Source organism: Diceros bicornis, chromosome 7 (assembly GCF_020826845.1).
Source record: "Diceros bicornis minor isolate mBicDic1 chromosome 7, mDicBic1.mat.cur, whole genome shotgun sequence".
NCBI lineage: Eukaryota > Metazoa > Chordata > Mammalia > Perissodactyla > Rhinocerotidae > Diceros > Diceros bicornis.
The window spans coordinates 32,927,711-32,943,973 of record NC_080746.1 but is presented as its reverse complement, the minus strand read 5'-3'; the positions used below and the strand labels follow the sequence as shown (position 1 = coordinate 32,943,973).

Genomic DNA, 16,263 nt, shown 5'->3' with positions numbered 1-16,263 from the left:
GGAACATTGAAGGAAAAAAACTTCCATGACCCCTGCAGGAGCACAAAATAACACTAGATGAGTTTGAAACCAGTGATGTACTGAAAAGTAGCCATAGCAACAACAAAACCCCAACCCAGCTCGATTCCTAAGTTAACTACACACACACACACACACACACACACACACACACACACACCAATTGCCCAGCCGAAGAGGCATGCCCATTTCCAGGTACAAATATATACCTCAGTATACACTATTCTAAACATGAAGTCCAGCATTCAATCAAAAATTATGAGACATACAAAAAAAGCATGGAAAAAAATTCACTATCAAAGGACAAAGCAATCAACAGATTGAGACACAAAGATGACCCAGATGTTGGAACTATCAGACAGGTAATATTAAATAACTATGACAAATATGTTAAAGGTTATAGTGGGAAAGGTGGACAACATGGGAGAGATAGACAACATGCATGAACAGATGGAGAATTTCAGCAGAGAGATGGAAACTTGAAGAAAGAGTCAAATAGGGGCCGGCCCGGTGGCATAGCAGTTAAGTTCACGCGTTCAGCTTCCGCGACCCAGGGTTCACCCATTCGGATCCTTGGTACGGACCTACTCACTGCTTATAAAGCCATGCTGAGGTGGCATCCCATATAGAATAGCTACAACTCTACAACTATGATACACAACTATGTACTGGAGCTTTGGGGAGAAAAAAGAAAAAAAGAGGAAGATTGGCAATAGATGTTAGCTCAGGGCCAATCTTCCTCAAAAAAAAAATAATAATAAAAGGCAATTTAGAAAAGAAAGAGTCAAATATAAATGTGAGAAATAAAAACACTGTAACAGAAATGAAAAATGTTTTCTATGAGCTCATCAGTAGACTCAACACAGCTGAGGAAAGAATCAATGAATTTCAAGATAGGTAACAGAAAATTTCCAAACTAGGACACCAGGAGAGAAAACAAAAAGATGAGGGGAAAAAAACAGAACGGAGGATCTAAAACTTGTGGACAATATAACCAGTCTAACAAACATGTAATTGGAATCCCAATGTGAGAAATTGCAGCCTTTTTGCTGGGAGAAGGAGTGACTGATCTCGTAGGAAGTTGGATTTAGGCACAGCACCTCTCACGTGGGGTGAAAACCTGTTCTTGGATCTCAGCACACTGACAGAAAAGCTGTGAAGAACCTCAGGGGTCATTTTCAGACAAGCTGTTTTTCACTTCATATTGGGATAATTAGATACGAAATAGGAAGAAATTAGATTGAACTCCCACCAAATACTATACAAAAAAATCAGTTCAAAAGTGATTGAAGATTAAATGTGAAAGAAAATATATAAAGCTTTTAGGAGATAATATAAGAAAATTTTTTCTAACCTAGGGTGAGGAAAGATCTTTTTTTTTTTTTTTTTAATAAAGAGTCTGTCTTTTATTTATTTATTTATTTATTGGTGAGGAAGATCGGCCCTGAGCTAACATCTGCCAATCCTCCTCTTTTTGCTGAGGAAGACTGGCCCTGAGCTAACATCCATGCCCATCTTCCTCCACTTTATATGGGACGCTGCCACAGCATGGCTTGACAAGCGGTGCATCAGTGCACACCCAGGATCTGAACCGGCGAACCCTGGGCTGCTGCAGCAGAGCGCGTGCACTTAACCGCTTGTGCCACCGGGCCGGCCCCAGGAAAGATTTCTTGAGAGCACATGGAACATAATTCATAGAGGAGAAAATTTAGCTATAATAAAATTACAAATTTCTCTTCATATCAAAACATTAAAAGAATGAAAAGATAGGCCACGAATAAGAGAAAATATTTATAATACATAGAATAAAGGACTCATTCAAAATATATAAAGAACCCCTATAAATCAATAAGAAAAAAGACAACTTGTTAGAAAAATAGGGAGGAAAAAGACTTGAATGGAAACTTCATAACAAAGGAAATACAAATGACAATAAACATTGATAGATATTCAACATCATTAGTAATAGGGAAATGCAAATTAAAACAATGAGATATAGTTATATACTCATCAGAAAGACATAAGTTTAAAAGCCTGGCAATGCTAAGTGTTGGTAAAGAAGTGCAGCAATCGAAGCTCTCATATAATGCTGGTGGGAGTATAAACTGGGGCAACCTCTCCAGGAAACGTTTTGTCACCACCTAATAAGTTGACATGTACATACCCTACAACCCAGCAATTTCACTTTTAGATGCATACCCTAGAGAAAACCCTGCACTTGTACATCAGGAGACATGTATAAGTATATAGAGATCATCATTGTTTATAAAAGCCAAAAATTGAAAACATCTAAACGTGGTACATTTACGTGCTGAAATACTATTCAGCAAGGAAAATAACAAACTATAGCTATACACATCATCATGGATGAATCTAAATAATAGATAATTTTGAGCAAAATAAGGCAAATCACGAGAATGTGAAGTTCAGAAACAGGCAAAACTAAACAATATTATTTGGGGGATGTATTTATATGTGTTAAAACTACAAAGAAATGAAGTCAGTATGGTGGGTTACCTCTGTGAGCAAGGGAAGGGAGTGGAATCCACAGGGTAGTGTGGAGATAAGGAGCTCCAGGAAGCTTCTAAAGTAGTAATAATGTTCAAATTTCTTAATCTAGGTGGTTACAAAGACATTAGCTTTATTGTTATTAATTAAAATGTGCATATATGTTTTATATACTCCTTATGTTGATTTCAAAATTAAATTTTAAAATAATATATTAACAAAAAGTAAGGTGCTACAACCACAAAAGCAATACAGAACTAAAGCTATAAGTTTAAGATGTAAAATTATGCAATAAAGAGTAAAAACCTCAAGTCAGTTTTTTGGAGAGGGTTTTTTTTTCCTATTAGATACTTCCACATATTTAAATGCTTCATGTAAAAGATTCTGCCTGAATTTTGTGTTCTTTTGCCCAGACCCTTGCTATTATATGGACAAAAACCTAAACATTGAAAACGCAAGAGTTAGCCAATTACTCCACTTTTTGTCCCTTAATAGCTAAATAAACATCTTCTCCTCTTTCCTGAGATGCTCCACAAATGAAATTCATTTTTAGTTTTTAAAAAAAAAGAAGAAGAAAAATAAAAAAAGAAAGAAAACCTAGCATTAGAATAAAGATTGTTATAGAGTAGTCAAATACTAGGAATTCTTTTTTATTAACATAAGTTTTACGTAATTGTTTTTAATCAAATTATATAAAGACTGTTTCTGGGGACAATAGACAAAAGTGTCATACTCAATTTTGAATATTTTGACACAGCAGAATTTAATTTTTGATTCTTTAGTCATTCTTCCCTTTCAATATACATAACTAAATTATTTTTCTATCATGGTATAATTATTTCAGATGTACAAGAAACCATTTGCAAAAATCCATCCATCAAAAATACCTTACAAATAATACCATTTCCGGTAAGTATGTTAAGCTTTTTTTTTCTTGTTTTAGGAAACTTCATGATTTTTATGGGTAAGAATCCTGTATTGATATTAATTTTTCTTGACATGGGTTTTTAGAGTGTTTTTCTCTCCAGTCAACATTCAATTATAAGATGTTTGTTAGAATCAAGCAAATATCCTTTCATTTAAAAAGTCATAATATAACAATTTTTACATCCAGAGTATTTCACCAATCATGGGAGCAGAAGCAGCCATCAGTGCACTACTCTTCAAATAATTTTAGATATGTAGCCTAATTGGAAAATTGCTAAGAAGTTTACATTGGTAATGATCCCATCCTTGCCCATATCCCCTCCATGTCTTCAGCATTCAAAACTAGACATTACTATTTTGATTTTCTTTTTCATTTTTTGCCTTGGCACTAGATTCTGGTAAAGATACACATGTAAATGAAAAACAGCCATTGCATTCAGGAATTTTCAGTCTAACAGGGAGAAAGACACACATGGATAATACATAGAAATAACTGAAATACAAAGTAAGATAAGACTATGTGAGGCACAGTCTTAGGAAATCACAAAAGGAAGAAATCATATCTGGCTAGAGGTGATCAGGAGACATTCAGGTCTATAGAAAGGGCATCCTCAAACAAAGATACTACCTGTACTCTCACAATCCTCAATTTTGGTGTGCAACAAAGAAATGCTTTGTTAGAGAATTAATTGTATGCTTGCTCAATTGTTTCTCATCATGTACCCTCAGTTCTGAAATCTTGACAGGAAAAAGTAAGATTATACAAATATACTTCATTTCTTATTTGCTTTTACATGAATAAAGTTACACATTTCTTACCTATGTTTCAGATTTGTGCTATGCTCTGGGTACAGCAGTGAATAATAGTGAGTAAGAAAGAGGCTGTCCCCGCCCTCATGAGGCTTATTGTTTACCTCTGAACACATGGTTCCTATAAGCGGCCTTTTTTGTGTGGTATTTTTGATGCTGTGATTTTTAGACACAACTCTTTTGGCAACGGTCACTTTGACTTCTGATACATTTTTTAATGGTTACTTTTTACATGCTAGTTTGGCTTTTTGCTCAATTTTTCATCTCCATCAATTTAGCAAGTTAAGTAATTTTTGCAGTGATAATTTTTCTGTCTCTGAATTTTGACCGTAGCAATTTTCTGTCATTTATGACATTTATGATTCTTATTTCGCTTTAGTGAGATAATACCTTATAGTGACTGAGATCACTCTTCTACACACTTCAACTTAACCAGAAAACAGTGTACTAACCACAAGACAACTAACTGAGCATGAATTGTAAATACTACTCAATAAGAAGAAAAAGTTACCTAAGCAGCAAATTACTCTGTTGTCACATTGGCGCGCTGTGTCATTATATTCCTAGAGTATCTGACTAGTAACTGAAAAGTTAATGGTGTGGATTAGAGACCATTGATAGGCTTTAAATCATTTTTATCTTACATCTTTTTCATTCTTTATGACAGTTGGTAACCATTAGCTTTCTTCAGTGTCTTTAACTCCAACCGTGTTACTCTTCCTTATTTTAACATCACTAACATAGGTCAGAAAACTTCCATTTATTTTCAGGGAAAATGGTAAAAAAAAAAAATCACAAAATTATTAACTGCCTGTTTAAACAGCTGGCATCAAAATTACCCCGTCCCCCTTCCCCATCAAAACTGCTTCATTTGCCATATTGTGCATGTGGATTGGAGCATTTTATTCTTGTTTGCTCTTTTTTCTGCTATTTTTATTTTATGTTATTTTACTCTTCACTTGGATTTACCAGTTGTTGACATTTTGTCATGCTTGATTTATCTGATAGATGGATGGGTGGATGAAGGACAGAAGAAAGAAAGAAAGGGGGGGAGGGGATGCAGGAAGGAAGGAAAGAAAGACGAAAGGAAGGAAGTGGGGGGAGGGAAGGGGAAGGAGGGAGAAGAGAAGAGAATAACTACAATAGAGATACATACATACACATATACAAACATACATTTTAATGATGGTACTTCCCCCCCAAGTACTTCAGCATACATGTTCTAAGAACAGACATTCTCCTACGTAGCCATAATACCATCATCACACCCAAGAAATTTAATAGTGGTACAATGTTATCTGACACACACTCCATATTCCAAGTTCATCAGTTGTCTGAAAAAAACTATCTTGTTTCTCTGATCCAGGATCCAACCCAGGATTATACATTGCATTTGGTTGTCAGGTCTCTTAATCTAGAAAAGTCTCTTCACTCTTTTTCAGTCTTTCATGCACATTGACACTATTGAAGGTTCCAGACCAGCTGTCTTGTCGAATATCCCATGATCTGGATTTGTCTGATTGTTTTCTCATTATTAGATTCAGGTTAACATTTATGGTGGGCACAAAGTTTCGTAGTTAATGTTTTTATAGGCTGTTTGTTTTCTTTTTATGACCTGGCTTACTTCTACCTGTATCTTGCTGTCAAGTCTTCTATTTAGCTGCTTACAATTTATTTTGACTCCAGAAAACATATGTCCAACCTGTTAGAGTTATATTTAAAGCAAGAATAGATAGGTACTTAATGCCTCCCTTGGGAATAAAGTATATGGGCTTTAGATATATTTTGATCTTTTAAAAGCTTTCAAAATTTGTTTCTGGATCTCCATTGCATTTCAAATAAGTAAAATTATTCAATATGTCAGTTCTAGAAAGGTAATATATAACCATATTCCTACACTTTCTGTATGTATGACATGAGAGACCACCAAAACTGCATTGTATTTACCAGGACAATTGTGGATGGCCTAGTTCTAGTCAATAGGGATTTTTCTGAAAAAACATTTCCATGTCTCCATACAATGGCAGAACTATCTATTTGGGAGTATTTGTTGTTTTGGAGATGTTGCAGGTAAGCTTTTTATTAATGTTTTTATTTTAACTTACATTTCAGATCCAATGTTTTCAAATCCATATGAACTTACAAGAATTTTTAAATTATAACGTGTCATATATGTCTAGCTTTATAATTTACATGTATTATGTAGTTAATTCAGGAACTGAATTTCTCAGCCTAGCAACGTTAATTATATAATAAATCTACCAGGTACCCTAATACTGAAAACTCAAATGCCATTGGCTTAAGATTTGAGAATTGATGTTTAATTCCGAGAAATTAGATCTCTCTCTGGAAAATTCACCACCTGGGTGAAGTTTATATATTAATCCACCACCTTCCACCCCACACATGCATGTTTTTGTTGTTACTGTTTTTTGCATATTTCCCCCATTCTATTGCCCTTTGGGTTTCTTTTCTCCCACAGTACTTGATGGTGTTGATTTGGGTTTCTCCTCTCAGACAAGGAAGTGAATTGATACATTTATTCATGCTAAGGTGTTTTGCATGAATTTTAAAAGATGATTTGCCATTTTTAAAAATCATTTTAAAAGATTTAAAACCATTTAAATCATTTAAAAACAATATCTGGAAAGAACAATAATGAATTTCTAAGAGTGGGATTTCAGACACTTGAACACTTGGATAAGAGGAGTAATTTTGAGCAGGAGAGCCTTCTCAGTGTCTCTCATAGCACAGGCAATCAGCTACCATTGCTTAGAGCAAGTGCTGTTCTGAGATTTCAGAGGAGAAAAATTTAACCCACCTTTTCCTGTGTCCCTTCAATGAACACTCCTAATCATCTTAATAATAATGGTATCTACCTTCATACATTATGTATGAAGATACTCTGTGAAGATTATGTGAGATAATCACGCATGTAAAGTACTAAGAACAGTGCCTATAACGTACATGCTAAATACGTGTTGGGTTACCTTATTTTTATTGCTACTGTTGTGGTCATCTTATCTATTTATGTCTCAAAAAAATGTAACATTCCTGAAAGTACTTAAGTGAGATTTACATGCAAAGCGTAACTTTCCCTTCTAAAAAGCAGGAATTATTCTAACAACAATTTGTAGTCCCACCTGCCTTTCCTCTTACACTATGAATCTTCCAACTCAGCCAAAATGTTTAATATATTGTCCATCAAGTTTGCAATACTCTGTTCTGCCTCCGTGTTTTTCTCATGCTTTGCTTATGTTCATGCCCAATTCCCACCTGCACTGTACTTTTACTCCATTTTCCAAATCCAACTCATCTAAGCACCAACTTAATATTATTTCCACCATGAAGCCTTCCATGACCAATCCAACCCTCCTCTGAACTTATCATGAATCTTTGGTTTGGTACTTGTACTCCATAGGCATTTTTGTTAGTTGTCTTTCTACATTAATAATCTTCTTTGGAACTATATTCTTTTTTTTTTTTTTTTTTTTGTGAGGAGATCAGCCCTGTCCTAACATCTGCCATTCCTCCTCTTTTTTTTCGCTGAGGAAGACTGGCCCTGGGCTAACATCCATGCCCATCTTCCTCCACTTTACATGGGACGCCGCCATAGCATGGCTTGCCAAGCAGTGCATCAGTGCGCACCAGGGATCCGAACCCCAGGCCGCCGCAGCGGAGCGCTCATTTCACCACTTGGGCCACCAGGCCAGCCCCCTGGAACTATATTCTTGAGGCTGTTTTTCACTTATCTATCTACTACATAGAAACTAGTACATACTAACCACTTGAAAATATTGGTTGAGTCTTTATGATTTTTTTATACATAGTCTTTGAATACATAAATTGCTTCCCTTTTTCAGACTGAGATAAAATGCAGTGATTTATTCAAACCTGAAACTTTTTTTTTTATATTCTGAAGCAAGACTTTATACTCCATAAAAGTACCACTGTTTCTGGAGTTCTTCCAAAGCCCTTTAATGAGTGTTAGTATTTAATCAATTAGTACCCTTTAGTGGCAACTGAACATTGTTGAAATATATATAATTAGAAAGAAGAAAGGAAATGCACATTTACTGGGTTTCTACCATTGAAAGTATTGTGCCAAATGGTTTCACACATATTCTCTTGTTTAATCTTCTAAGCTAGGGACATTGAGTAATTTTCTCAAGCCTCAGAACTAACTATTCAGTGGCAGGTCAGGATTTATATTTTCCCCTATTCCCCCCAAAATCTATTCTACCTTTTATAATTCTTATTTCAATTAATGACACCATCATCCACCAAATTTCCCAGACTTTTCATCCAGACTTTTCATTCCCCCATACCCTAGTCAATAAATCCTCCTAATTATACTTACTAAATGCATCTCAAATCTATCCACTCCTCTCCATTCCTACTGATAGTGTCTTAGTTTAAGAATTCATCGTGTCTCATCTGGACCATTTCAACAGCCTCCAGGTTTGCTCTCTCGAGTGCATCTTTCATATCATCACCACCAGAGTAATCTTTGTAAAACACGAATATGAACGTATCACTCTCCTGCTTAAAACCCAGCCTCAGTGGTTACCCATCACCGAAAAGATAAAATTAAAACTCCAGAGAACTGCATTCAACACCTTTCCACCTTCACCTCTAGTTGCTCCCCAGCTCATAACTTACACACTGTTGAGTAACAGGCAGGAATCTCTGGAACTCCTTGCATGCTTCCAGAACCCACACTACTCCCACTGCCTCATAGGACTTGCTCTCTTAAATGCCTCTCTCCTACTTATTCTTTAAGACTTGACTTCAGTGTCATCTCCTCTAGGAAGGCTTGTTCAGCTCAAGCTTTGTCCTGTCCAAAATTTAAAATTTCCTCCTTTTGGCAACCATAGCAGCCTAATTTTTTCTTTTTGTAAAAGTTATCATATTGGTCTCTTTTTATTCATTGAACAAATATCACCTGAGTTCTTACCATGTGTCAGGCACTCTGCTAGGGCTGGGACTAGAAAGAGGAAAACACTTTCCTGTCCTCAAGTAGCTTGCATTCCAATAGAGACAACATGTGAACAATATAGTATAACAGAGTAGCTGCAGGGTATCCTCAAGATGACTGCCATGATTTTCATTGTAAAAACTATGACTCTTAGAAGCAGAATTTTCATTTTGGAATATTTTATTTTTAAAATAAAATAAATTTAATGAATTTTTAACAACTATCCTCCCAAGCAACTTATTTCTTTAGCCCAATGTATGTTGTTATATGACATATAACACCTCCTAGGGTGTTATATGAGCTCCAAGTGCTTCCTGTAGAAAATAAAATTATTAAATTTTGACCACTTACACAGCAAATTATGATGAAAAACACCTCTTCAGCGCATCTTACCAATAGCAAAGAGTGAAGATTATGAATTATTATAATTACTATGATGCCTTACATAAAGTGGTACTTATTATGTTGAGATTGATGTATATGTAGCATTTGAGAATTTTAATTATAAGTTTAGTCTTATTAAAATCTATAATCTGTAAGGAGATTTACCTGTTAAAGTCTATGAATACTACAGTAAAAGAATATTCTGAAATTATGTTACAGAACAGCCAGCCAAGGACCAGTCTATCTCCTGATGTTGGATCCAGACTGCAGAGAAAATACTGATGAAGTATAACAGTAACTATTAAATGGAATCATTATTTTTAAGAATCTTATCTAAATATATCATATATTTCTGTATTTGTTAATGACTTAAAACACTATAACCATAAAATAAAGGTAAATCATAACATGGGTAATGAAGATAAATTGACTAGTTTACATTTATGCTACAAATTATACTTTATTATATATTTTATTGTTAAATACATTTTTAATGAATGGAAATACTTTATTGTTTTCAATGAGCAGGCTACTGGAAATAATTCATTATATTTAAAAATAAAAGAAAGGATATTTTATTATTCAAATTATGTATTAGCTATAGTTGTGAAGCTTTGTTTTTCTGAAGTTCCTAATAAATTCTATTACATTTTTGTACAGTGATGTAAAAAGTTTATGATTTATCATATCCCACATAAATAGTAAAGCTATTTGTTTAAGACTTTGAAGATCTCTGTCCTTTGGAGATGTTACCAAAGGGTCTTGTTCTCAATTCTGCATGTTCAGAAATTAAAGTGATCACTTTATCCAGGGTAATTGGGTTCTAAAGAACTGACCACACTAGCAAAGCTCACAAAGTGAATGGTAAATATAAAAAATAAACTGCAATCGCAACTGGATTACATGAATTGCCTGGTCAATATGTTTTTTTCCCAACAGGAACGTCTACTGGGGAAACCAGGTTTATATTAAGGGGTTGTTTTTTAAAGTATAGAAACAAAGCCAAAAGTTGTATGATCATAAAAAAAAATTTTTCATAGAATTATGATAGTCTCATACATATTTTTATTTTTTCTCAACTATTTCTACTTCAGGCTCTCATCACTTCTCATCTGGACTATTTCAAGCTGAGTTTCTTACCTCAGGCACCAATAAGCTGCTAGAATGGCATTTCTAAAGTGTGAGTGAAATGGCCAGAGTGAAAATCTATCAATCATATCAATCCCATCTTACAAGTTTTCAGAGTTTCCCTTTTGGCTACTGGAGAAAATTTGCTCTTATCATGGCATATAAGGCTCTTCATTTTCTGAGTCCTCCCTACTTACCTAGCATCATCTTTACCACCTTTTCCACCACACCACTCATTCCAATGTACCAAACTCTAGAGTTCCCAAAATACAGCCTGCTATTTCATGCCTCTCTGCCTGTACATACACTATTCTCTTAGCTTGGAATGCCTTCCCTCTCACCCTACTTACATCTGTCTGATAAACTGGTATTCATTTTTTCAAATTCTGCTCAAGTTGAACTTTCTCCAATTTTTCCTAATAATCCTCTTTCCTACCTCCTCTATATAAATTATGTCCTTTTTACCCTGAACCATAATTATTTGTGTGTGTATATAAAAATCTCTTCTTCTAAATCAAGAGCTTGTGGAAAGTAAAGATTGTCATTCATTTCTTTGCCCTTAAGAATTAAAATAGGGTACATAGTGGCCGATCAAAATAACAAATAAAGGAAAAAATATTCAATTGTTCAATTTATTAAGCCCTACTATATGCTAAGTGCTGCCCTATGTGTTTGGTATACAATAAAAGGCAAAACAAATTATTTGCCATCATGAAACTTAAATTTTAGTGGAGAATACAGATTTTAAAATGTAAGAATATACCATCAGTTAGTTATAAAGTATACTGAATGAAAACCAGAGCATGGTGAGAGGACAGAGAGTGACAGGAGTACTATTTTAGAGAGAGAGGTAGAGTGGTCAGAGAAGGTCTCTGAGAAGGTGACATTTGAGCAAATATCTGAGTGAAGTAAGGGAGCCGAGCTTGGTGGTAGTGGGAAAATAGCATTCTGCATAGAGGGAACTGTAAAAAGGACCTTATACAGGAGCATGCTTAACGTGTTTATGGAATAGAAAGCCTAGTGTGCCTGTGAGCTATGAGCAAGGCAATTAGTGGGAAATAAGGTTGGAAATGTAGCCACAAGCAGGATCATGTAGGGCTTGTAGACCATATGAGGGATTTGGGATTTCAGTCTAGAGTAATATGAATGAATCCTTTGTAGGGTTTAGAGTAAGGGAGAGATATGATCCTTTTAAAAGGATCACTCTGGTGTCTGGAGAATATACTCAAGGCAGAAAAGGAGGTAGCAAGTATTTAAGGAGGGGGAACAATTAGAAAGCTTTTGCAATAACCTAAGTGAAAGAAGTTTATGGCTTAGATCAGATTAATAATGGTGGTGGTAATGAGAAGTGGTCAGATACAGGGTATATTTTGAAATACTTATTTTATGATGGATTGGATGTGAAGTATAGAAAAAAAGGAGGAATCAAGGATGATTCCAATGTTTTTTGGCCTGAGTAGCTGTGTGAATGATGGAACAATTTACTGAGATGGAGAATACAGGGGGAGAAGCAAGTTTGGGTTGAAAATCAATTTTTAGATTTAATATGCCTGTTAGATATCCAAGTGATGATATTGGATGGGCAGTTAAATACAGAAGTCTGGAATTTACGGGTGAGGTCCTGGTAAACGTATAATTTGGGAATTGTCAGTGTGTAGATGGTATTTACAGCCGTGAAATTGGAAGAAATCACCTGGAGGGAGAGGGTAGCTAGAGAAGAGATCTGAGGAGCCAACCAAAGAAATTATTTCAAGAAGAGGGGACGAATCAACTGGGTCAAAAGCTGATAATAAGTTTGAGTTAGATTAAGGCTGAGAAATTCCAATTGAATTTGGCTACCTGGAGGTCACTGGTGGTCACTGCTGGAAAATGATTCCAACAGAGTATTGGGACAGAAACCTAATTGGAATAGGTTCAAGAGAGAGTAGAAAAAAGGATAATAATAGGATATTATTAGCAACTTTATGGTAATAAAGTTAAAAGTTAGACAAAATAGATGTGTTAAGCAGAATAATAATCCCCCAAAATGTCCACATCCTCCTCCTTGGGACTTGTGAATATATTACCTTACATGGCAAAAAAGAAGTTTGCAGATATTACCAAGTTAAGGATCTAGAGGTGGAGATATTATCCTGGATTATCTGGATGGGCCCAATGTGATCATAAGGGTCCTTATAAGTGAAAGAGGAAGGCAGGAGAGTCAGTGTCAGAGTCAGAGAGAGATTTGAATATACTAAATTGCTGGCTTTGAAGATGGAAGAGGGGGACACAAGCCAAGGAATGCAGGTAGCCTCTAGAAGTGAGAAAAGGCAAAGAAACAGATTCTCCCCTAGATCCTACAGAAGTAACACAGCCCTATCAACACCTTGATTTTAGCCCACTAAAACCCATTTCAGATTTCTGACCTTTATAACTGTAAGGTAATAAATTTGTATTGTTTTAAGCCACTAAGTTTGTGATAATTTGTTGTGGCAGCAACAGGAAACTAATACACTACTGTATGTAACATATTTATGGGTTATGGGGATTAGAATGTGAACATCTTTGGGGGACCATTATCCTGTCTACCATAATCCATCCTCTGGCCTCCAAAGATACACATCCACCCCACATGCAAAATACATTCACCCTATCCCAAATCCCTAAAGATCTCCTCCCATTACAATATCGACTCAAAGTCAAGAATCTCATCTAAATCTCGTCAGATCAAAAGTCCCAAATTGCAGCATCTAAACTAAGTATGAGTGTGACACAATTTCTTTTCATTTGTTTACCTGTGAAACTCAAAACTCAAGTTAACTGCTCTCAAAATACAACAGTGGGATAGGCATAGGATACCAGTTATGGTTATGGACATTTTCATTCAAAATGGGAAATAATGGAAGGAAAAAAAGAGTCAAGAAATTTCAAAATCCAGCTGAACAAACTCCATTTGGTTTCAAGGCCTGAGAGTAATCCTCTGTTGTTCAAAGCCCCACCCTCTGGCTCTCTGTTCCACTCTTTGGACCATCCTGTCTCTCTTATGAAAAGTAGAACATGTTTGCAGCTGAGTGGTTTTATCAGCCTGTTTCCTGCCTATAGAGTTTTGAGTTATCAGACAGCCTTCTTTCATTTCGTATTCTGTTCTTTTATGTCCAAGTTGACAATGTTTCTGCTGATATAAAATTCTCAAAAACTTTGTGGGTATCCTGGATATGTTATAGGAATTCATTCCATTAGACAAGAGGCTCCTCCAAGACAGTCACACCCCTATTTTTGGCTTCTACTGAGATAGCTGAGTCACACACAATCTCTTTAAAGAGGCATTTTTATCACTGAATACTGTGATCTTTTGATCTTTCCATGGTATTAGGAAAAGATTTTTACAGCCACATCCTAGCTTTTTCTATTCTGATAGTGAATCTCTCAAGTTTAGCATCTTTTGAAATCTGGTTAGGTTAAGAATTTCTCAAACCAAGTCATATTTCCTTTTTCTTTAACAGTTCTTCCTTCAATCTATCTCTTTCCTCTGGCATTTCACTATAAGCAGCAAGAAGAAATCAGACTGCACCTTCAACACTTAGAAATCTCCTCAGCTAAATGTTCAATTTATTGTTTGTAAGTTCCACTGTTCCACTTAACTGCAGGACACAATTCCACTAAGCTTTCTGTTGCAGTATAACAAGGATGCCCTTTCCTCAAGTTTCCAATAACATATTCCTCATTTCCATTATGAGCCTTTACCAGCAGCTCCTTTAACATTCCACATTTCTACCAACAGTCTGTTGATGATGATTTAAGTATTCTCCAAAACGATATATGTTTTCTCTACCATGCTCTTCACTTTCTTCTGAGTCCTCACTAGCAGAGTCATTAACGTCCATATTTCTGCCAATAGTCTGTTAAAGGCACTCGAGGCTTTTTCTACTTTGCTCCTCAAAATTCTCCCAGCATCTGCCCATTGCCCAATTTCAAAGCCACTTCCACATTTTTAGGTATTTATTCAGCAGCACCCTTTATCCAGTACAAAATCTGTATTAGTTTCCTATTGCTGCTATAACAATTACCACAAAAAAATAGCTTAAAACAACACAAATTTATTATCTTATAACTCTGAAGGTTAGAAGTTTGATACCAGTCTCACTGGATTAAAATCAAGGTGTCAGTAGGGCTATGTTCCTTTCTCGAAGCTCTAGGGAAGAATCTCTTTCTTTGCCTTTTCTAGCTTCTATATGCCACCCGAAGTCCTTGACTCATGGCCCTCTTCCTCCATCTTCAAAACTAGCAGTGGTGGCTCAAGTCTTTCTCACGTCGCATCACTTTGACCTCCTCTTCTGCCTCCATCTTCCACTTTTATGGACCCTAAGAATTACATTGGTCTTCCTTGGATAATCCCGGATATCTATCTTAAGTTCAGCTGATTAGCAAACTTAATTCCATCGGCAACCTTAATTGCCCTTTGCATGTAAACTAACGTATTTATAGGCTCTGGGATTAGAAAGGGGACACCTTTGACAGGGGACTCATTATTCTGCCTACTGCAGGGATGTAAAGTCCAGAGAAGATTTGGGGGACAGAGACTACAAGTTGTCCTCTACTATCCACTCTATTCTTTTTTCCTTAGTAATAAAATCTATTTTACAGGTACCTGACCACCAGAATAAAAACAATGTTACCCAGCCTCTCTTGTAGCTAAAAAAGGCCATATGACTAAGTTTGGAGCTGTGCCCTTAAGCGGAAGGGGCAAGCCCTCCTTTTCCCCTTCTACCTTTTCCTTCTCCATGCTGGCTGGAATGCAGACTTAAGGTGTATCATCATGCCATGCAGACATGGCTCATAAGCTAGGGATGGTGGAGAAGCAAGCTAGAAGAAACCTGGGCCCCTGGTGATATTACTGAGCAGTCACCACATCAGCTAGGACTTTTATGTGATCAAGAAATAGAAGTTTAGCTTGGTTAAGCCACTCTTATTTTGAATCTCTGTTGAAACAGCCTAACTTAAATCCTAGCTAACACATTTTTTTAAAGCTGGGAAGTGTTACAGTGTTGTAACCACACTTGAGAAGCAGATGGACTCCCACCCAAAATTTAATTCAGATGTGGAAACTGATGATGCCGCACACACACCAAGAGGGTATGAAAAGTTTTATTTCTTACATAACTGAAGTCTCTAGGGGGAGCAGGTCAAGCCTCTCAAGCAGGTATGCAATGGCCTCATGGCTTGAGAGAACAAGAAAAGGAGACTGGCTCGGGGTTTTTATTATTGTTAGGGGGTGGGACCAGGCTAAGGGTGCCCATGTATAGGCTGGGGCTTAAATCTCCTGGTTTGAATCTCCTGCTGGAACCAAAGGAGAAAGCAAGCACTCAGGCTCTCTTATCACCGTGCTCTGATGTGGAGCAGAGGGGAAGAAAGAAGGGTGAATCTTAAAAGCTGTCAGCAGTCAAACATCACAAAATGGAGTAAGACTCTTTATTACATATAGCATAATTGTCATGCAGTTAAGAATGATTCAAGAGAGAAAGATATCTATA

The 16,263-nt window shown here is 36.1% G+C and overlaps 1 protein-coding gene across 1 annotated transcript in view; it reads left to right on the top strand.

Annotated features, from left to right (window-relative positions):
• CEP126 (centrosomal protein 126) overlaps positions 1-10,032 on the top strand; it is a 77,580-nt gene extending 67,548 nt beyond the window's left edge. The window contains exons 10-11 of the mRNA XM_058545350.1: positions 3,371-3,435; positions 9,845-10,032. Coding sequence (XP_058401333.1) covers positions 3,371-3,435; positions 9,845-9,907 — 128 coding nt within the window. The 3' untranslated portion in view covers positions 9,908-10,032. The remainder of the gene's footprint in view (positions 1-3,370; positions 3,436-9,844) is intronic.
• The last annotated feature ends 6,231 nt before the right edge of the window (positions 10,033-16,263 follow it).